This window comes from Venturia canescens, chromosome 3 (assembly GCF_019457755.1).
Source record: "Venturia canescens isolate UGA chromosome 3, ASM1945775v1, whole genome shotgun sequence".
In the NCBI taxonomy this organism is placed as follows: domain Eukaryota; kingdom Metazoa; phylum Arthropoda; class Insecta; order Hymenoptera; family Ichneumonidae; genus Venturia; species Venturia canescens.
Window position 1 is genome coordinate 22,103,223 of NC_057423.1, and position 23,077 is coordinate 22,126,299.

General features: G+C 39.0%; 1 protein-coding gene across 1 annotated transcript; it reads right to left on the reverse strand.

Moving 5' to 3' along the window:
* Nucleotides 1–12,907: 12,907 nt before the first annotated feature.
* LOC122408486 (golgin subfamily A member 6-like protein 1) lies at nucleotides 12,908–14,350 on the reverse strand. The gene has a single exon (XM_043415278.1). It carries the CDS (start codon nucleotides 14,348–14,350, stop codon nucleotides 12,908–12,910), a length of 1,443 nt encoding a protein of 480 aa, XP_043271213.1.
* Nucleotides 14,351–23,077: the final 8,727 nt, after the last annotated feature.

Below are 23,077 nucleotides of genomic sequence, written 5' to 3' on the forward strand. Positions count from 1 at the left end.
AAGATTCGACTTTTCATATGATCAGCAAACAAAGCATCCAAAGACTTTTTGGAATAAGTTTCAAAAGTTGTTACTCGACAGACCAGGTGGAAAAAGAATAACTACACTTATATCAAAACCAGAAACTGTTTTGAGAATCTGATGTTCAAAATGTGAGATTGATGATCATAGCCGGAAACCTCTTGAATCACGTTACCATACAATCAGCATGAAGAAATAGTAGAAAATCATAGGACACATATTAGGCAATTAATTAATGATATGTATCGATCCGCTGCAAACCGATGGAGTGAAAACAAGGATCGGAGAGGGCAGAGCCAAATTGAATATGAAGCAAAATATGGGAAACATGAGAAATAAATTAGAAAAAATTTATTCAATGAAAGTTTACAACATCATTCTAACAGTTTTGTGTGTTTTTGTTATATTTATTCATATATATAATCTGACGCCTTCATATATATAACCTAGCCTACTGACGATATATTTACACCGGACAATATTTCTCGCACTCTGATTTAATTGAAAGATTATTTTAGTTAACGCTTATTTCCAGTCGAACAAAATCATGAAATCTTGAAAAGTTTTCGTTGACATATCCATTGCGCATTTTTTATATCCTTTTTCGCACACATATCACAGACTACATTTACGCGGCCGCTTTGATACTGGTTTAGTATATCATAAAATTTAACGAAATAAATAGTAATATGCACTTCGTTAGATGACGAAAATTATTTTTAGTTATTCCGCACGCACTTCATAACATCATAACCCGAAACGTCAACATGACGTGAAACTTCGGCTGGTGACTTTCGAGCTCTCGGCATGTGACGTCAGTCCGCGACACCGCCGCGAAGTTAGACCGAGGGACATGAGGCCTTTGATGGTATTATATACAGACATGTCAAATTTCTAAATGTGTTAGTAACTTTTGCATAATCTTGAGCCTGTGCAAAGTTTTTTCTCAGCAATTACGCTACTGATCGTGTTGGTTTCGGGCTCATTCGAAAGAGATTTTGAAATTTAGTCTCCAAACTAATTTTCGCTTAACAAAACATCTCTTGAGCTCCGCATTTCTAGAAAATGACATGCCAGTTTTACCCCCACCACCGCGAATCGTTTTATTCAGAGAAAAGATAGTCTCGGCGAGAGCCTCAGGCCAGCAGACGACAGGGCTGTCAATGTACTTGTCCCGAGACTCTACCGAGTCTCTTGATTTCGAATAACTGATAAATACTTGACCTCGAATTGATATAATTCATTTTAGTACTGCACGTAACTTCCGTTATGACTTTTTTTTCATTAACTTTTTTCTTGAAAATAATTATCATGAATTTCAATTAAAGTTTGCGATTTGTTCGATAAATATTTCAAATTATCAATAAAAACTTGGCCTCCAATTGATATCATACATTTTTATACTGCATGTAACTTGGATAGTTTATTTTTCAATTTGTCCAATATTTATGAATTTTTTTGAAAATTTTTTATTTTTTTTTACAGAATTTTTTCGATTGTTTTTTATTTTTGTTGAATTTTTTTGAAGATTTCAATTTTTCGTTTATTATTTTTAGTATTACCATGAAAGAAGGAGTCACCAAATTTTAGACCAAACTCACGAAACGCTTTTACAAAGTTGGACCCATTATCGGTTATGGTAGCAATAACTTGCATGTCATCAATACCGTATGATGAGTGGACATCTTTTATCATTCGGGCCACTTTATCGTACGAATGATCTCCTATGAACCTTCGACATGCTATGGCATGTGATTTTCTTTCAAATGTTAAATCATCAATCTGAAATTCAAATAAATGTCCATAACTTCTTGAATTTCTGATTAATTTCGCAACAAAATATTATGTATTTGATTATTATTATCCAAAACCGAAAACAGAATTGAGGTTAATGAATAAAGCTTGAAGATTGCGTCATACTTCGTTTCAAACTTTAATCTTATTCACGAGTAAAAAAATGTGCAATGGCTCGTCTTTCCAAAACATAGAATGTACACGATTCTGTATTTCGCGACACCAATGTATCGGTAGATAAAAGCCTAATTTCTATCAACGGGACTATTGTTTATAGTATTTTGATAAATATACTAGGGAGATTCACGATTGATCTTAAGTTTTTATGCTAATGCTGAGGGGGTATTCCCATGAAATACGTAAAAAAGCACGTATTTATAATTTTGTTTTTCACGTATGCCATTTAATTATGTCATGTAACTTTTTACATGTGAAAATTACATACTTTGACTTAGTGAAAACAAAAATCATTTTTTCATCATTTCCTAGGGCATCAAAGATACCACGTACAAATTTTTCTTTATTGTCGGTGATAACTTCATTTTGTCGTGTTTGAAAAAAGCGTTATTGTAGAGGCATGAGTGAATAATATAACATTATGTAGAAAACAATACACAAAATTATTTTTTTTTCTTTCTCTTCTCTTGAAATGAACACGAGCACATTTTGTAACTAGCCGTGAAATTTTTATTATTTGAAGTTCATCAACATATATTAAAATTAATTCGATGAATTAACATAATTGCGCAACATTATCTAGGTGAAGGGGAAATTCAGATATTTTGATAATTTTCGTAGTCAAGGAGTTCTCTTATATCTACTCTAAAAGTGGCGCAGAAAAAACGCAGTAAAAAAACTAAAAATGTAGATCAAATAAATGTTGAAAGTTGCAATTTACCCAATGCACGGTCATGCCCAAAAAGCGACGAGTTCGAGATGACCAAACGTCGGCGGTCGTACATACGTTCATTGTCGTCGATAATTCTTCGGTTATCTTCATGACATTTTCGTCGAACGTATTTTTGATTCTTCGACCGATGGTCCGAGCGGACAAATGCTTGAGTGCTATACCATTTTTTTTAACATTCATGTCTATGGTAAAAAAAACATGTAAATATATCCAATAGTATTTATCAAAAAATGTGATTTTAAAACAACATATATTTTGTTTTGTAGTTGTTTTCTGTGCGATTTCGCGACATCAGAATATTAGCTAATGCAACATTAAATTAGGCGGTCGCATAGTATAGACAACGTAATCATCTTAATACTCTACCAATATAAAAAAATTACCATCGAATATTTTCCTGAAACCCGGCGCCTCAACAGTGTTGAGTGGTATCAAACTTTCCAGCAGGAAATAAATTACATTTTCCTCGAATTTCGATTGGGAAAACGTGCAATAGCTTCTGCAGTCTTTATCGTTACCATCATTTTTTTTTCTGTGCCTTTGCTAGTACATAGTTTTTATAGTCTTTCAGCTTTGGTTTATGAAGTCTCTGAAATAGTCAAAATCGACAATAGCAAAGAGTTTTTTCTCCTACCCACACGTTTGATCACGTAGAATTTAACAAATTTCATTTCAAAATATTATAATTGAACAAGCTGACATAACATCAGTCTTCAATAGTACAATTAAAACAAGCACAACGAAAATCTATTGTTCATTTACTAATCCCTGACAATTAAACAAGTAATTTTTGAATGGATTACTTATTTACCTTAATGTGTGAACTATAATTGGACGGAATCTTCAAGGAACCACTGATGACTTTATGTGTTTTAAAATCTGTTTTGCAGAGCTGACAAACGGCTAATATATTGCCATCTAGGCTTGACTCGTCTAAAACAGGGGAAAAATATGTTCCATCCAAATATGCCCGACGATTACATTCGATTAAGATCTCGTGCTTCATTTGCTGAGTATTCTTAATCCCGCCTATTATCAGTCCATTTGATTCACGATTACATGAAGGTCCCGCTTCAGCAGGATTGTTCTGGCTCGAGGACACTTCGTGACTAGATTCATCAGAGCTCGTTGACATTTTCTCGGTAATTCTTTAAATTGACCTAATAAAATGATCAATCAATCATACCGATAATTATTTTAGTCGTGGATAATTATTCGATTTACTCATCATAAACAAAATTTATTTTTACGGATTTCAACTTGATTTAGATGTAATCAATATATTCCTCATCGCTTAAGTTTCGTTGGAAAGAATAATACACATATATTGAAGATCATTTAATAGATCACATTTTGTAGAATATATATAAGGAATTCAAACTATTTTTACATTCCACCCCTTTGGACTCGTACAAATTTTTAATATTATTTTCTGTACCAAAAAAAAGCGAACGCGCATTTTTAGTTTTTACGATTCAAAAATGTTTTGGTTTTTCTGCAACCAGTCGGCTTTGATTTTAGGCTCTACTATTTTGGATCCAGGCCACAAAAAAACATTCCTGATTTTAAATAAAGAAATTTATTTATGCAATCTTTAAATGATTGTTTACATACTTCAACATCTGTTAAGAACATTTTAACCCCCTGATCTATTTGATTTGTTTGATTTTTCAGGGAATTGTAGAAAATTGATTTTTAAAAATCGACACTTCATATATCAAAAGAAGAAATAGAACAAACGATTTCCTTACCATCAAACAAGACTTGAGAGTTATCGAAAACATGATACCAAGGAAAAAACATTTCTTGCTTAAAATTGAAATAATGAATTTAAGTAATATTTTAGTAAGTTTCTGCAACAAAAGTACATTTTAATACAAAAATGTTGACTCGCTCATTCATTTAATTTCTGGAGAAGTGGTTAATGCTTGAAAAAAGATTGGGAGTTTTTTCAAAAATTCGTTTCCAATGAACGTGTTGAGATAATGATTTCAAAAAAATCAGGTAGGCTGCTTTCAATAAGCGCTCAAAAAGAAAAAAAAATCACACAATAAAAAATTCCAATTTCAAACGTGGCTCATTGGGCATAGCATTTTATGTGTAAATACCAAAAAAAACCCTTTATTTTCCCTTACGGGTTACAGCTTAACTCCCACTTCCATTACAAAATCTCACATTTCCTTATTCTACTTAATCTACTTATTCTACTCGGTCTTAATTTAATCGCACGCACGCTTCGCTCCGTTCCTTGAGAAAGAGAGAGAGAGACACACCACATACACTCCCTCACACATTCCTCCAACCTCTTGCACTTCTCCCGCCTCTCCCGACCTCCGTTTCCGCTGCACCTTTCTACTCCCTCCCTTTTACCCCCTCCACTCCTCAATCTTTTTCATCCACTCTTCCCCTTGCCCATCCCCTCCCAACACCTCCCCCCTCATACTCTGCCATCCCTCTTCCGCCCCCCATCCCGTACATTCCTCCATCACATGCTCCCAAGTTTCTCTCCTACTCGCACATACCCTGCAATTTCTCCTATCACTTTCCTCCCAGTACTTCCCCCCTCTCATCTCGTCCCCTAGCCTGAACCTTGCTACCCTCCCCCATCTCTCCTCGCTCCATCCCTTTCTTAAGTACCCCGGCACCCCTCTTTCCTTAACAAATTTGTAATCCCTGTTGCTTCTTGACTTTACTATTTCCTCCCATCTCCCCACTTCCTGCCTTTCTCTCTCTGCCCTCACTATATCCTCCCCCTCATCTCACCCCACCTCCATCTTCTCTCCACCTCCTCCTCATTCCATCCCATCCTTAAGTAAAACTCCCCCCTTTCCTTTTCCCACCCTCCTACTTCCCTCCTACTACCTACCCTTCCCTTCATTTCCTCTCTACATCTTCTCGCTAATTCCCCCCCCTTCCCCGTCTCCAACCTCCTCTCGTATCCCCAGGCTCTCATCCTTGCTCTTAACTCCAGCTTATCTCTTTGTAATTCCTCCCTTACCATATACCCCGCCACCTTTCTCGACACCCCCAGCACCCATCTTAAAAATCTTTCCTGCAGCCTCTCAACTATCTCCCTACCCTTCCACCCCCATATCTCTACTCCATAACAAACTACTGACCACACTAATTTGTCAAACAGCCAAATTCTCCTTCCCCAATCGTCACCAAACCTTCTTTTCCCTATCCCCCAAACCTTCCCCATTATCTTCGCCGCCTTCATCACCCTCTCCTCTACGTGCTCCTCCTGACTTCCATTCGCCCTCACCACGTAACCCAGGTACGTGTACCTACTTACCTCTTCAATCCTTTCTCCCCCCCCATTGCCATACCACCTTCCTTTTTCTTCCCCCTCCCACTCTGCACCTCATCACCTTCGTTTTTCCCGTGTTCACCTCCAGCCCTTTCTCTTCTATATATCTCTCCAGCGTCCTCATCATCCCCTTCATTTCATCTTCGTCCTTCGCCAACAATACCACGTCATCCGCATACGCCAGAGAGTACACTTTCCCCCCACCCCTTAGCTTCACCCCTCCCCACCTCCCTTTCTCTAGCTCCTCGTCCAAATCTGCCATCAGCAGAGTGAACAGCTGTGGACTCAGAGGACACCCCTGCCTCACCCCTTTCTCCGTCCAAAACTTTTCCCCTTTCTCCTCTCCCACCTTCACCCTCGCATACGTCTCCTTCATCACCTCCTCACACCTCTCCGTTAGCCCCTCCCTCACCCCTCTCTTCCTCATACTCTCCACCAACTTCGTCCTATCTACCGACAAGGAAAGGTACTTTAGTGTCCGCCTCTGATTTTGATAATTTTTTACTATGTTATAGTCCATCCAAAAATAAGAGACACGTATTTTTTTTTATCGGCCGAAAGTTATTTTTAAGGGGTGAAATCAACCCTCAAAGTTCGGCATGTTTTGCGTCTGGTAGAGTGTGTAGCGTAGAGGGTAACTAAGGCGAAAGAAAAGACCACGAGGCAGGAAAAACAATTATATTAATTCTGTCGTTATTACTAGTTCTTAATTGCCAGAAGGCAAGAGACAAAGGAAAAAGGTGGCTGGTGCGCGCCAAAACCCCACGCTAACTAACTGCCACAGCTGTGGCGGCCCAGAAAGGCGAGAAACTCTCCGTGGCGAAATGTCTTGGTTCTCCGCACAGCCCTGGCGGCGTGAGCGAGGCTACCGACTCGCGCGAGCCTGTGTTCCCACAGTACTCCCCCCCGAGCGGAGGCGTTACAAATTTGACGTGTTTTCTTCCGGGATACGTTTTAAACGTCTTTTCCGGTACCGTTGACGTTGCTGCTGGTGTGTCTCCATGAATGTCCGTTTCGTTGTTGATAATGTAAGCTGGTTTCAACCGTTCAGTAGAAACGTTAATGTTTTTGTTCTTTACTTTGATCGTGAAAACGTAGTCACTGATCCGTTCCACAACCTCGTAGGGCCCTGAATATGGAGGCTCGAGCGGTTTTCTCACGGCGTCTTCGCGTAAAAAGACGTGAGAACACGTGTACAAGTCTTGATGAACGAAGAGGCTTTTCTTCGAATGATGAGCAGTTGGCGTTGCACGTAGTTGTTGCATGTGTTCTCTGAATTTCTCTACAAAGATTTGCGGATTAACGGGCATATCTTGATTCGTGAAAAACTCTCCTGGGACCCTCATGTGGTACCGTAGACGAGTTCTGCCGCTGAAGCTTTTAAATCTTCTTTGAAACATGTACGGAGTCCATACAGGACCGTAGGAAGTCGCTCGACCCAGTTTGACGAATCTTGGCACATTAATGACGCTTTTAATGATCGGTGCCAGCGCTCGATCAATCCGTTAGCGGCTGGATGATAGGCCGTAGTTCTTCTTTTCTTTGCTCCGATAAGAGATGCGAGAGCATGGAACAATTTCGACTCGAATTGCGAACCCTGATCGCTCGTGATTGTTAGAGGGGGGCCAAAACGCGCAATCCAATTCGTGTAAAACGCTGTTGCCACAGAATCGGCTGAAATTTCGCGCAATGGCACTGCTTCCGGCCAGCGAGAAAATCTGTCGATCATTGTGAGGATGTATCGATACCCTTGTGATGGTGGTAGCGGTCCTACGATGTCCAACTGAACATGGTCAAAACGATGGTCCGGCATTTCGAATTTTCCGGGGGCATTTCTGGTATGGCGTTGGATTTTTGCTTTTTGGCACGGAATGCACGTACGAGCCCATTGTAGCACATCTTTTCGCATACCAGGCCAAACGAATTTCTCTTTTATAAGTTTGCTGGTAGTTCTCCCACTGGGATGCGATAATCCGTGTACAGCATCGAAAATTCGTTTCCGTAAAGATTTGTGAACGAAAGGTCGCAGATTTCCTGTCGACGTATCACAATACAGTGATTGTTTGTCATTCAAATCGAGTTTTTGCAGTTTCAATGACGTTGCCGAGCTTAGAAGTTGCTCCAATTCTTCGTCTCTCTCTTGTTCTGATTGGAGCTCATGTGTGGTGACGATAACAGGCATTGCGATTTCGTTGAGGCGAGAGAAAGCGTCGGCTACTACGTTTTCCGATCCAGGAACGTATACGATTTGTGTTGAATATTGTGCGATTAGATCAAGATGTCGCAATTGCCTCGGTGAAGCCTTTTCTGGGCGCTGCGAAAAAGCGAATGTAAGGGGCTTATGGTCGGTCTTGATAACCACCCTTCGTCCTTCGAGCATGTGTTTGAAATAAACCACTGCGCTGTAAATTGCGGTCAATTCCCGATCGTACGTACTGTACCGTGTTTCTGGTTTACTCAATTTCCTCGAGAAAAAACCCAGCGGTCGCCAGTTTTCGTTTTCTTGCTGCTCGAGAACTGCGCCAATTGCCAAATCAGAAGCGTCGCAGGTGAGCGTAAGTGGCGCATTTTCTGCTGGATGCAATAATAAGGTTGAATGAGCGAGACTGTCCTTGCACTCTTGAAAAGCTCGATCTGTTCTTTCTGTCCAAACTATCGGTCTTTCATCGTTCTTTTTTGATTCAGTCAGGTACTCGTTTAACGGTGCCTGGGTCTGTGCTGCTTTAGGAATGAATCGGCGATAAAAGTTGACGACGCCCAGAAATCTTCTTAACTCGACGATCGTTTCGGGTTTTTTATAGTCCAGCACCGCCTGCACTCGATCCGCAGGAGGTTTTGATCCGTCTTTATTGATGGTGTAACCAAGAAAAATTACTTCCGGTGCTCCTAATACGCATTTTGCTGGATTGAGAGTTAGACCGTGATCAGAAAGACGTTTGAGAACAGCTCGTAGGTGCTCCTCGTGTTCGCGCTCGTCTCGTGAGGCGATTAATATGTCGTCTATATAACAATAAACGAATTCCAGTCCGCGTAACACTGTGTCAATGAAACGCTGGAATGTTTGAGCTGCATTACATAAGCCAAAGGGCATAACGAGAAACTCGAAGGATCCGAACGGCGTCGTAACGGCAGTCTTCTGTATGTCCTCCTCCGCCATGGGAATCTGGTGATACGCACGGACGATATCTAGTGTTGAAAAAATTGTTTTATTGTGTAACATGTTTGTGAAATCTTCGATTCGAGCTATCGGATACCGATCTGGAACTGTCTTTGCATTTAATTGACGGTAGTCGCCACAAGGTCTCCATGCCCCAGATTTTTTCGGTACTAGATGCAGTGGGCTTTGCCACGGGCTATTTGACGGACGAATCCAACCTTGCTCAAGCATGTAATTGAATTCGTTTTTTGCCGCCGTGAGCTTTTCGCCTGAAAGACGGCGAGGACGAGCGGCTACGGGCGTTCCTTCAGTTACAATGTGATGTACAACCGAGTGTTTAATGGAAGATCGTAATTTAGACGGAGTGACAACGTCGAGGAAATCAGAAAAAATGTTTTTGAATTTTGAGTCTTTGTCGACGGCGGACACGCCGTATCCGTTTGTTTGGCAGATATCCCCTTCTGTAGTTAAACCAGTGGTATTGTCGATTAGTCGTTTCCTTTTTAAATCAATGAGGAGATCGTAATGTACGAGAAAATCAGCTCCGATTAGTGCGCTGGAAGTGTCGGCAATAATGAAATTCCATTTGAAAACTCGACGAATTCCGAAATCAGGCTCAATTAATTTAGTTCCGAAAGTCTTAATTGCTGAGTTGTTCGCTGCATATAGCGTGGTAACAGAATTTTTGCAGTGCCCTTTAATAAGCTTACGAGGGATAACTGATACGTCGGATCCCGAATCTATTAGGAATTTGGTACCTGTTTTTCTATCGATGAGATGCAGCCGGAACTTGAGGGGAATGCCGTCGCTGACCGCGCTGATTGACGGCGGCACTTTTAGTTTTTTGGTGCTGTTTCGACTCTTGGTTGGAAAGTACAGGGCGCTTGACACTTTTGCGCTTCTGATCCAAACGTCGGTGGTAATAGCACATCTTCGCGTTTCGTGAACGACTCGTTGATCTTGAACGGGATCTTCCCTGATCTTGGTTCGGCTTAGCATTATTGTTGAGCTCGAAATGTTGCTTAAACAACGTCGTTAACTCTGCGAGTCCTCGCTCGACTTGCGAGATTCTCGTGTCGTCGTTGGGCGCTCGGTAGCTCGACGGATTCTTGACTGCGTTGACCTCAAACATTTCGGTATTCGATCGTGACGAGACTTCCATCATCTTGTCTGCATAAGCAGCTACCTTAGTCAAATCGACGTCGTCATTGACAGAGAGAATGCTTGCTATATTGGGAGGCAAACGCTGTAGCCACAACGTACGCAGAGCTTCTGTTGAAATAGCATCGTTCGAGAGCGTTCTCATCTCACGGAGCAACTGCGATGGTTTTTTAGTGCCCAACTCGATTTCTGTCAACAATCTGTTTAATTGTCTTTGTTTAGAATCTGAGAATCTTTCGATTATAGCATTTTTTAAAGCGAGGTACTTATCCGTTTCCGGCGGTGTGTCGATGACATCGGATACTTGTTGTAATATTTCTGTGTCCACCTTTCCGATTACTGTGTAGTACTTTGTCGTGTCCGCTGTTATGCGATTCATGTGGAATTGAGCGTCCACTTGAGCGAACCATAGGCGTGGATCGCGGATCCAAAAAGGTGGAAGCTTGACGCTTCGAACATCCATTATTTCGGGTCTTGGAGGAACTACATCGACGCCGAAATCGATGAGTGAATCGTTTCCCAGATTCGGATTTTGCGGAGGTTGATTTCCCGTTTGGGACGAGGTGGAAACTGTCCCTTGCTCGTCCGTGGACGTGCGACTCGGCGAACGCGTCAACGGCATTTTTGGTTTTTCGTTTTTTGTAATAATACGGGGTCACCAATTGTAGCGTAGAGGGTAACTAAGGCGAAAGAAAAGACCACGAGGCAGGAAAAACAATTATATTAATTCTGTCGTTATTACTAGTTCTTAATTGCCAGAAGGCAAGAGACAAAGGAAAAAGGTGGCTGGTGCGCGCCAAAACCCCACGCTAACTAACTGCCACAGCTGTGGCGGCCCAGAAAGGCGAGAAACTCTCCGTGGCGAAATGTCTTGGTTCTCCGCACAGCCGTGGCGGCGTGAGCGAGGCTACCGACTCGCGCGAGCCTGTGTTCCCACAAGTGTTTCATATAGAAGCACTCAACCGATCGAAACGAAACCAATTGCAAAATGTTCGGCTTGTCAAATAACCCATATGACATGTCCAACTTCTTATGCACCCTTACGGCAAAGGGGTGAACCACCCCCGAATATTCAGAATTTTTTCGTTTAACAAAAATTTACTATCCGATTTTAATAAAGCAAACGCCATTTTGCAGAGCAAAAAAAAATAAAATCGACGTGTTTTCGGGTTTTCCTCAGATCAAAAAAATTAAGGGGGTAAAACACCCTTAAAATGTCAAATTTTGTTTTGAGCACTGGCCCCTTCTAATTTTAGTATTCTTTTCATAGAATATAGCTTATCAAAAAATAAGAAACACGTATTCTTTTTTATCGGCCGAAAGTTATTTTTAAGGGGTGAAATCAACCCCCAAAGTTGCTTATGTTTGGCATCTGGTAGAGTGTTTCATATGGAAGCACTCAACCGATCGAAACAAAACCCATTGCAAAATGTTCTGCATGTCAAATAACCTATATGACATGTCCAACTTCTTATGCACCCTTACTGCAAAGGGGTGAACCACCCCCGAATATTCAGAATTTTTTCGTATAATAAAAACTTACAATCCGATTTTAATAAAAAAAATGCCATTTTGCAGAGCAAAAAAAATAAAATGGACGTGTTTTTTGGTTTTCCTCGGATCAAAAAAATGAAGGGGGTAAACCAGTCCTAAAATCTTGAATTTCACTTTGCGCATCGAAATGTTGACATTCAATTCATATGGTTCCTTTATCATTGCGTATCGACTTATATGTTGAATAATATTTATTTCACATATTCATTGGCTGACATCATAATCGTATAGAGAATCGAATACTTTGACATGTGTTACGTGAGAAGTGTTAGTTTTCGTTCTACAGGTTCTACTATGACATCTTTAAACGGTTCTTGAAAATCTAATGTCGTATCTTCCACGATTTCTAACCGATTGAACTCTGCCATAGAAGCCTTCAGAATTCTCGATCGGTTGAGTGCTTCCATATGAAACACTCTACCAGATGCAAAACATGCCCAACTTTGGGGGTTGATTTCACCCCTTAAAAATAACTTTCGGCCGATAAAAAAAAATACGTGTTTCTTATTTTTTGATAAGCTACATTCTATGAAAAGAATACTAAAATTGGAAGGGGCCAGTGCTCAAAACAAAATTTGACATTTTAAGGGTGTTTTACCCCCTTAATTTTTTTGATCTGAGGAAAACCCGAAAACACGTCGATTTTATTTTTTTTTGCTCTGCAAAATGGCGTTTGTTTTATTAAAATCGGATAGTAAATTTTTGTTAAACGAAAAAATTCTGAATATTCGGGGGTGGTTCACCCCTTTGCCGTAAGGGTGCATAAGAAGTTGGACATGTCATATGGGTTATTTGACAAGCCGAACATTTTGCAATTGGTTTCGTTTCGATCGGTTGAGTGCTTCTATATGAAACACTCTACCAGACGCAAAACATGCCGAACTTTGAGGGTTGATTTCACCCCTTAAAAATAACTTTCGGCCGATAAAAAAAAATACGTGTCTGTTATTTTTGGATGGACTATAAGATAGAAAAAAATTATCAAAATCGGAGGCGGACACTAAAGTACCTTTCCTTGCGAGTCGAAAGCCGCCTTCAAATCCACGAACAACAACACCAACTTCCCCCTCCTTTCCGTTATTTCCCTATTTATCATATAATTCAGCACGTACACGTTGTCCATCGTTCCCATACCTTCCCTGAAACCTGCCTGACTGCATGGCATCATACCTTTCTCCTCCACCTCCTTCCTCAATCTTTCTGCCAGCATCCCTACGCATACCTTGTATGCCGTCTGCGTTAACGTTACCCCCCTGTATTCCTCCACCCTCTTCCCTTCCCCTTTCTTTACCACTGGCACCACTATCCCTTCCTTCCAACCTTCTGGCCACCCCTCACTTTTCCACACCTTTTCACACATCCTCTTCAGACTATTCACCACCCTCTCCCCCCCGTACTTCCACACCTCGTTCGGGATCCCATCCTCCCCCACCGCCTTTTTGTCCTTCAACTTCCTTATTGCCTTCTTCACCTCTTCCGTTGTTATCTCCCCTTCCTCCCCTTCCTCTCCTTCCCTTCTTCTTTCCACCCATCTCACTATTCTTTCTGTTACCCCTCCCAGCCCTTCTCTGAAGTATCTATCCCATTCCTCCCTCCTTATCTTTTTATTCACCCCCTTTCTCTTCTTCCTTCCCCTATTTACCACCTCCCATACCTGACCTTCCGTCCTTATCCCTTCTATCTCTCTTTCCCATCTTTCCCTCTCCTTCTTTTTCTTTTCTTCGCACATTCTCCTGAACTTCCTCTTCTCTTGCCTGTACCTTTCCTCTTCCCTGCCCTCCCTCTTCCACCTCTCCAATTCCCTCCTCACCTCCTCCTTCGCCCTTCTGCATTCGTCATCCCACCAACCCCCCCTCCTCTCCTCTACTCTCTCTTCCTCTGACTTCCTCATCGCTCTCTTTATTCTCTCCCTCATTTCCTCCCATCCCTCTTCCACGCTCTCCGTCTCCCACTCCCACCTCCCAAACTCCTCTTGAAACTTTTCCACTCCCCTCTCCGTCCACACTCCTCTCCCCTCCTTCCCCTTCCCCTCCTTTTTCCTTCCCCCGCCTTTTCTCCCCTCCCTCCCCTTCAGCCATACTACGACCGGCATGTGGTCCGAGTCCACCCTGCTTACCACCTCCATTCTCTTAACTCTTTCCCATACTTCCTCCCCCACTATCACGTAATCAATCACCGACTTACCCCTTCCCCCCACAAACGTCCACTCACCCTCCCTATCGCCCTCCACACTTCCATTCACTACCCTCCATCCTCTCTCCTTCACAAACTTACACCATTCTTTCCCTTCCTTCGTCTCTATCTCATCTTTTGACCTCCTCACCGTTTCCCTCTCCCCTACTTCCCATCTTTCCCCCCCTCCGCCTCCTTTGCCGGTTCTCACATTCATATCACCCCCTATCACCACCCTCTCCCCCCCAGCTCTTTCCATCCACTGGCCCATCCTCTCCTTTTTCCTCTCCAAGTCCCCGTTTACATATACCCCCACTATCATCCACAAATACCAAAAAAAAAAAAAACCCAATATATGTAAATACCGAATCAAATATGACTTATCGAATGATCTTTAATATATATGTGCTGTAAAAATTTAGGAAGGTATTGTGACGAAACACTTTTCGAATGACCCGAAAGCGAACCTAACCCCAAAAAACATCGCGATCCGGCGCGATGTTTTGACCGAGCGCGTACAACGACCGGTGAAACGCGTCACTGCTGGCCGGTGGCGGCCGTACTGGTGGGCAATACAAAGGCCCGAAACAAGCGGCGGAGAGCGACACTAGCGGCGCCGCGTATTAAAAACTCGAACTATCATATTTTTTTGTTTTGTTAATTAAAATTCAAGGCGATCTTGGAAAATATTGTAATTAGGCTCAAATGAAGCGGAAAATTATAATGAATCGAAGAAAAATAATTGCGACATAAAATTTTGTAGTAATATCCTGAAAATAATAAAATAAAAATGTGCTTTACTGCGCATGCGTAGATCGAATGTTCTCGTCGAACCAGCTGCGACCCAAACGACAATTTTTCGACCACATTAAATTTTTTGAAATTAAATTTTGTTATGAGATAAAACATTTGTAAAAATTTTTAAATAATTAATTGAGTAAATTTTTGATTTTTTCAATGTAAAATAATTCTGAAAAACATAAAAGTGGTATTTCGCGCATCATATGATAATTCTCTCGGCCAATGGCGAGGCATGAATCATGGCAACGAGCCAATAGCAAGGCCCGTTTCATTAGAATTCGCAGAACACGTCCGAAAACCGAAAATTCGGCGTTTGATAATTTTATGATGAGGAAACGGGTATAAGAAGCGCTGCGCGACTGATTCAGGGAGCAGCCCTTCCTCAAAATTCTGACTCGGAACAAAAAGGCTGATCTCAAACATTCTTCCTGATTTTGGCAAGCAACCTAACATATCCTAATTTTTCCTGGATGCCTGGAATCTCGGAGCGATTCGGCGACGTTTCAATCCCAGAGTCCAGGGTCCGCACCTAACCTCTAAACTTTCCAAATTTCCGTTGCACGGGATCTCGGAGCGATTCGGTGACGTTTCAATCCCAGAACCCATGGACGGTAAATTACTTAACCTTGCAGATGCTCAGGATCTCGGAGCGATTTGGTGACGTTTCAATCCCAGAACCTGGGGTTTGTTCCTTAACTTAACCTATTTTTATTTTCTCTTGCTTGCTAGAATCAGGAATGGTTTTTTTTTGTAAATTAACTTGTGAATTTGTAAATTCTGTAAATTTTCTTGATTACAATTTTTTAAATTCAAACTTGATACAACTGAGCCCGAGTCAGATTTCATTTTTATTTTTGTAAACTTTGTAAATTCTGTAACATCATCGATAATTCAAGAGGTCGCGGTACGAATTTGAGATTATATCGCTTCAAATTAATAATAATAATAATAATAATAATAATTTTTTTTATTGTATAAAATCAAAAAACTTTGAATTATCGAAACCTTTTTACTTTTTATTTTGAAAATAAGCGAAAAACGCGTAAATTGAAAATTGTTCAAATTCGAAACGGCGAGTGAAAAAAAATTTCTCACAATTGGCGAACGCAAGCACAATAATAAATCAAAAAAACCAATGATCCTGTAAAATTGATCAAAATTGAATAAATCGGAATTGTTAAATTCTTCAAAATCGAAATTCCGCGTTCTCACGTTTCTTTCATACCTGCTCCTTTTCTATTAAGGTAGCTCGAACCGACGCGTGGCGGCGTTCAAGCCCGGGGCCGACAAGAGCGTTACGTAACAGTATATTTATTTGAGTCGAAAAATCGGTTAAAACAATTATAATCTAAAGAAAATTATCTACTCCGAAATTTGCATATGAAAAATTCTGTTTCCATAATTGTTTTTAAACATCATTCGCTATAGAATACAACATAAAAGCTAAAGCGAAAGTAAAGTAAATGAAGTTGTGCTGTACACGATCCTCTAAAAGCAAATTCGAAAATTGAAAATTTTTTCGTAAGCCAGAATAATGTAGCGGAGACCGGGGCAAAACGGGAAATATTGAACTTTTCAGAAGTTTGGGAAGCTCTGTCTATTTTTTACTTCCAAAAACTAAGAAATGTACTGAAATTCTTTTTAATTTTCAACAAAAAAAAATTCTAAGGCAAAACGGGGACCCCTCAAAAACTCATGAATTTTTTTTTTAATATGATTTTAATTCAATGTACCTTGGGTGCATTTTGCACCCGTAACCGAGTGCTTCCGATTTACCGCTGTAAGCTTTGAAAGCTATCTCAGCGCTTACAGCGCTCAAACGTAAGTCGAGAGCACGATGTGAGCGCTCTCAGCGCTCACAACGCTAACTCGAACGCACTTCGAGCGCGCTCAGCGCTCACAACGCTTACTTGAACGCACTTCGAGCGCTTTCAGCGCTTACCGCGGTAACTCGAACGCACTTCCAGCGCTGTAAGCGCTATTCGTTGCGCCTTGGTGGCGCAATGGGAAAACTTTAAACGTGGCCAAGAGGATTTTAAAAATGGTGCGTCACCATAAAAGAAAATCGAATCACTATAAAAGGAATAAAATTGCAATGGCAAACAAAAAAATTTCTCTCATTTTCCGGGTATCCCGTTTTGTCCCGGTATCCCCTATATAAAAAAAAAATTTCAACATTTGAGTTTTCAAGTAAACGATCCTAGAAAGAATGAATATTCAATTCCCAATTTCACTCGAAAATTTCGGGGTAAAAATCATTTTCCTCCATAGAATGTTTTTATCAATTATCCTTTGGAACATTTGATTACGTTCCATCAATCTCATTGTTTCCTACAGTTTTCTTCATAACTATTCATTTGTGAAAGTCTTGGATTTTATTACTAGTGCTTGAAGACGCTATGAAATTCCCGGAACAAAAATGTAGCCAGGTAGTTGTTATAACTACAAAAATTATACCATAATAATAATTAAAACTATTTCGGGTTTGAAGTCAGTGACGGAGGTGAATGGATTTAACGCAAAAGAAAAAATCTCTATTCCCAATCTCAATCCGAGAAATGCTCTGCAAAAAAATTGAAAGAATAGATAGAAGCATAAATTTTAATGAAATAAAGAAGTAACATTTTTGTAGAGAATGGGAAAAAAAATTCTACCAATTTTGGAGTAACGAGATTTTTTTCTCGGGCACGCATGGAATGGTTTCGCTAATATTCCACTGTAATGGTTTATTGAAATATTTTACCTCAATTTCCCTTAAAAATAGTTGCGTCCAATGACCTTGCTTTGCTTTTGAAACAAAACGACAACTGAATATCACGATCAGCAGTCAAGCTGGACGGCAATCCTCACGCCAGCCGTACGTGGCGCTGCAATCACCGTCACGGTTATGGAATTACGAATATCAAGAGACTCGGTAGAGTCTCGGGACAAGTACATTGACAGTCCTGTCGTCTGCTGGCCCGAGACTCTCGCCGAGACTATACTTTCTCTGAATAAAACGATTCGCCGTGGTGGGGGTAAAATTGGCATGTGATTTTATTGAATTACGAAGCTCAGGAGCCATTTAGCAACTTGAAAATTGAAGTTTAAGCCAATTGAGTAATTCTCTTTCGATTCCGCCCTAAATCAGCATGATCGGTGTTGTAATTGCTGAGAAAAAACTTCGCACGGGCTCAAGATTATGCAAAAGTTACCAACACATTCAAGAATTTATGCGTCTGTATTTATAAACACCATCAAAGGCACTTTGATGCTCTCGAGTTTCTGATTCGTTGGATCTGACGACATCCATTTTTAGACGTTGTGATTGGTTGTTGAAATTAGTTGTTGATGATTGGAAATCTGACGTCAACTTTAGAACGTAGCACACGGCGCGCAGCACAGCTGGTAACAGCAGTCATAAATTTGACCGATATACATATATATATGTGGGTTATTCCATGTCAATTCAACGACGTTGTGACGGTGACCCTCTTCGATTTTTTTTATTTTTTAATATGTTTTTATACATGTTCAAAGAAGTCTTCAGCTAAATTTTTAGCTCGTTATCTCCACCCATTCCGAAGTTATCAACTTTTGCTTAAAAAAATGTATATCTCTGACTATAATTATTATAATGGCACTTAATGCGGGTCATTTTTTTAAATTTTCAACCCTCTTTCTAAATAAAAATTAGAAAATGGAAAAATAATTTTTTTTCATGCTTTTTCGGCTATTTTGAGCTATTTTTAGTCAAAAAATTGATTTTTCGTTCAATGCGACACTTTCGATTTTTTTCAAAAAAATTTACGAAATTCTATGTTAAAATACAAAATTTTTGAGCCTTATTGCAACATGGGCTTCAAATAACTTGTAGTAGAAAAAAATTAAAAACATTTTTTTTTTCTGTAATTTCGATTTATTTTCTTTCTAGGATCATATAATTTCTCCAACTAGTCTCAAAATACACAACATTAGTCTTCTTCAAGCATTCTCAGTGTAAATATAATATTTTGGACGAAAATGTATAAGTTAAGTAATTTTTTGCAAATTATCGTATTTTTTAAAAATAAAATTCAAATATATCAAACGTATAATTCGTACTTTAAGATCCCCTACGATATTATCGATAGACTCGGTACAGTTTCGGGACAAGTACATTGACGGCCCTGTCGTCGGCTGGTCCGAGGCTGGCCGAAATTACTTTCTCTGATTTGATATTTGCAGAGTTTATGGCCGTTTCCTCCGACGCGTCTCTAGAGGTCGCTACGCTGAAGCAATCTTCACTATGTTTGACTGGTCACCACCGCTTCAGCGGTGGCGCTTTAGCTGTCGTTACGGCTCGGTGGCAACTTCTAGCATGTTTGTTTCGGACTTTGATAGGTGTCGTCTTATTTGCATAACCTCTTATTGCCGAACTCGTACAATAGGAGATTCTCTTTTTTGTCAAATTTGATTTATTTCCAACACTATGTCTTCATTGACATTTTTCGATCGGTGTTGTAACCCTCTGAAGCTTAAAAATCACGTAAAAAGAAATAATTTACTTCATGTAACTGCCCACTTACGACATAAGTGGAATTTACATCACCAAAGTCGATTATGTTCATCCTGTTTGAAAAAAGTACGAAACATGAATGCCCCAAGTGTTAATAAGTGCAGTGAAATCAGTGTTGAGGCTATTGATTGTACTGATAGAAACAACCGACAAAAAAATTTGATCGCTAGTCAAACTACTGAAGATACTGAGTCTATTGGTGAACGTCATTCTACCGAAATTGAAGTTGACGATCATGAATTAAGGATGGATACATCAAACGATGAAATCGTTAATCCGTTAAATACTCAACCTGATGTTTCCAAAGTTTCTCTCAACAATAATCGAGAACTTCTTGTTTATGATTCTTTTATTCCTGATATCGTTTCTGATAACATTGCTGATTTAGGTAGTCAAAGTAATGTTTCAGATGACACTAATATTTGTACTCCAACAGGTATAATATTTTTTCATATCTTACACGTATAAACTGTAGTTTTTTTTATTGATTCAATTTATTTTCAATTCTTATTGACGAAGGAACTTGATTACAACATTTTTAATTTTTTTTTTTTTTTTTTTTTTTAGAATTTTCATCAGATCGTGAACAATGTTTATCACAGCAAACAAGTTCTTTAAGTCTTCAGACTAAACTACCAGTAGTGAACAAAGCCTTAATGTTACTTGATGAATCTCCGATTCCAACTAAGAAAGCCGAAGACATTTCTTATTTGAGTAAAAAAGCTAATGATACAGGGTTTAAATTGAAAAGAAAATTTGGCGTTCCTATGAATTCTGATTTTGCCACTGTCTCAAGTATGGATGACGCTTGCGATATAATTGAAAGATTATATGTGAAATTCCATGACAAAAATACAACTTGGGCTGAAAAAATTCAAATTTTAACCCTTATGCCTTCCACGTGGGACAATAATAAAATTGTGAGAGTTATGGATGCGACAGACTATATGGTTCGAACGGCAAAAAAACTTCTTGCAAGGGATGGAATTTTATCGAAACCTGGTCCAAGTTATGGTAGTTATTTTTATGTTTCTACGATTAAAATTAATTAATTGTTATTAAAAGATAATTATTATTCATCTATATTTCTGTTCAGGTCACCCACTTTCCAATGACATTAAATCAGTCGTTCTTGCATTTTATAATGAAGACGAAGTGAGTTCACCTATGCCGGGTATGAAGGATTGTATTTCTGTTCGTAATGAGGAGGGGCAGAAAATAAAAGTGCAAAAACGTCTTATACTGTCGAATTTAAAAGAATTATTTCAATTATTTCGACATCGGTATCCAAACTTGAAAATCGGATTTTCAGTGTTTGCCAATTTACGGCCGTTGCACTGTACTTTACCGGGTGGAAATGGTACACACACTGTATGTGTTTGTACTATACATCAAAACGTGAAGCTAATGATGTTAGGTTGGTAAAATTTATTATTTATTTCTATTGAATTATTTTTTCAATTTCAAATTTTTAACATTTTCAGGAGGAAAACTATCGTTATTAACTAGAAACCAGGAATCGACTTTACAAACCTATGACGACTGTTTGAAAATGATATTGTGTCCAAACCCCACTCCATCATGTCACTTGGGTAATTGCAACCATTGCCCGCGAATTGATGTATTAAGAGATTTATTAACAGAGATAATGGAAAGAAACGACATTGACGATATTAATTATAGTCAATGGATAACAACTCCACGAGCAAGCTTGGAAAAATTTACACGTAATTCTTCAGAATTCATAGACGATTTTTGTACAAAAATTCGATCTCTTGCAACTCATAATTTTATTGCAAAAGAGCAATCTGGTTATTTACGAACTCTGAAAGACTCTTTACCAAATAATGAATTCATTGTAATATGTGATTTCGCGGAGAATTACGCATTCGTTGTTCAGAATGCGGCTCCTGGCTTCCATTGGAACAACGATCAAGTTACTATCTATCCAGTGGTAATCTATTACAAGTCAAACAGCGAGCTTGTTCACAGAAGTTTGGTCATTATTTCAGATGCAATGAGTCACGATTCTGTTGCTGTTCGAGTATTTACAGAAATTACCGTTGATTACATTAAAACTCTTTCAGAATCTGTGTCGAAAATTCATTATTTCTCAGATGGAGCGCCACAACAGTTCAAAAATTATAAGAACTTTATTAATTTATATGATCATGAACAAGATTATGGAATAAGAGCAGAGTGGAACTTATTTGCTACTGCCCATGGTAAAGGGCTTTGTGATGGTGTAGGTGGCATCGTAAAAAGGATGGCTGCTAGAGCAAGTCTTCAGTTACCGTTTGATCAGCAAATCACAACGACACAAGAGTTTTATGAATGGGCTTCTCAACCAAATAATTTACCAAATATTGAAGTTAAGTTTTCGTCTAAAACTGAATATGAATCAATGGAGAAAAAATTGTTGGATCGTTTTAGTAGTACAAAAGCCATACCCGATACACAGCAAATTCATTCAGCCATACCAAGTACGGATAAAACGATTAATGTAAAAAGATTTTCTAGATCAACAGTCATAAAAACGCATAAAGTAATCAAATTGATAAGAAATAAAAGAACAAGTCTGTAAGGGAATTAATTAAGATGTAAGAGTAATGTTGTGTATTTTGTGACTAGTTGGAGAAATTATATGATCCTAGAAAGAAAATAAATCGAAATTACAGGAAAAAAAAATGTTTTTAATTTTTTTCTACTAGAAGTTATTTGAAGCCTATGTTGCAATAAGGCTCAAAAATTTTGTATTTTAACATAGAATTTCGTGAATTTTTTTGAAAAAAATCGAAAGTGTCGCATTGAACGAAAAATCAATTTTTTGACTAAAAATAGCTCAAAATAGCCGAAAAAGCATGAAAAAAAATTATTTTTCCATTTTCTAATTTTTATTTAGAAAGAGGGTTGAAAATTTAAAAAAATGACCCGCATTAAGTGCCATTATAATAATTATAGTCAGAGATATACATTTTTTTAAGCAAAAGTTGATAACTTCGGAATGGGTGGAGATAACGAGCTAAAAATTTAGCTGAAGACTTCTTTGAACATGTATAAAAACATATTAAAAAATAAAAAAAATCGAAGAGGGTCACCGTCACAACGTCGTTGAATTGACATGGAATGACCCATGTACAAACCATGTGTCAGTTTTTGATCGTATAAACAGAGTTTCGACATTACGAAGTGCGTGCGGGATCAATAAAAAAATAATTTTCGTCATCTAAAGAAGTGCATATTACTATTTATTTTGTTATTTGTGATATATTAAACCGGTATCAAAGCGGCCGGGTAAATGTAGTCTGTGATGTGTGTGTGAAAAAGGATATGAAAAATGCGCGATGCATATATGTCAACGAAACTTTTCAAGATTTCATTATTACGTTCGATTGGAAATAAGTGTTAACTGAAATAATCCTTCAATTAAACCAGAGTACGAGAAATATTGTCCAATGCGAATAAATTGTCAGTGGCGTGGTTATATATCATGTGTACATAGGTTATATATACGAATAAATAGAACAAAAATACACGCAACTGTTAGAATGATATTAGAAACTTTAATTGAATAAATATTTTCTAATTTATTTCTTGTGTCGTCATTATTTTTAAACATCCCCATATTTTGCTTGATATTCAGTTTGGCTCTGCCCTCTC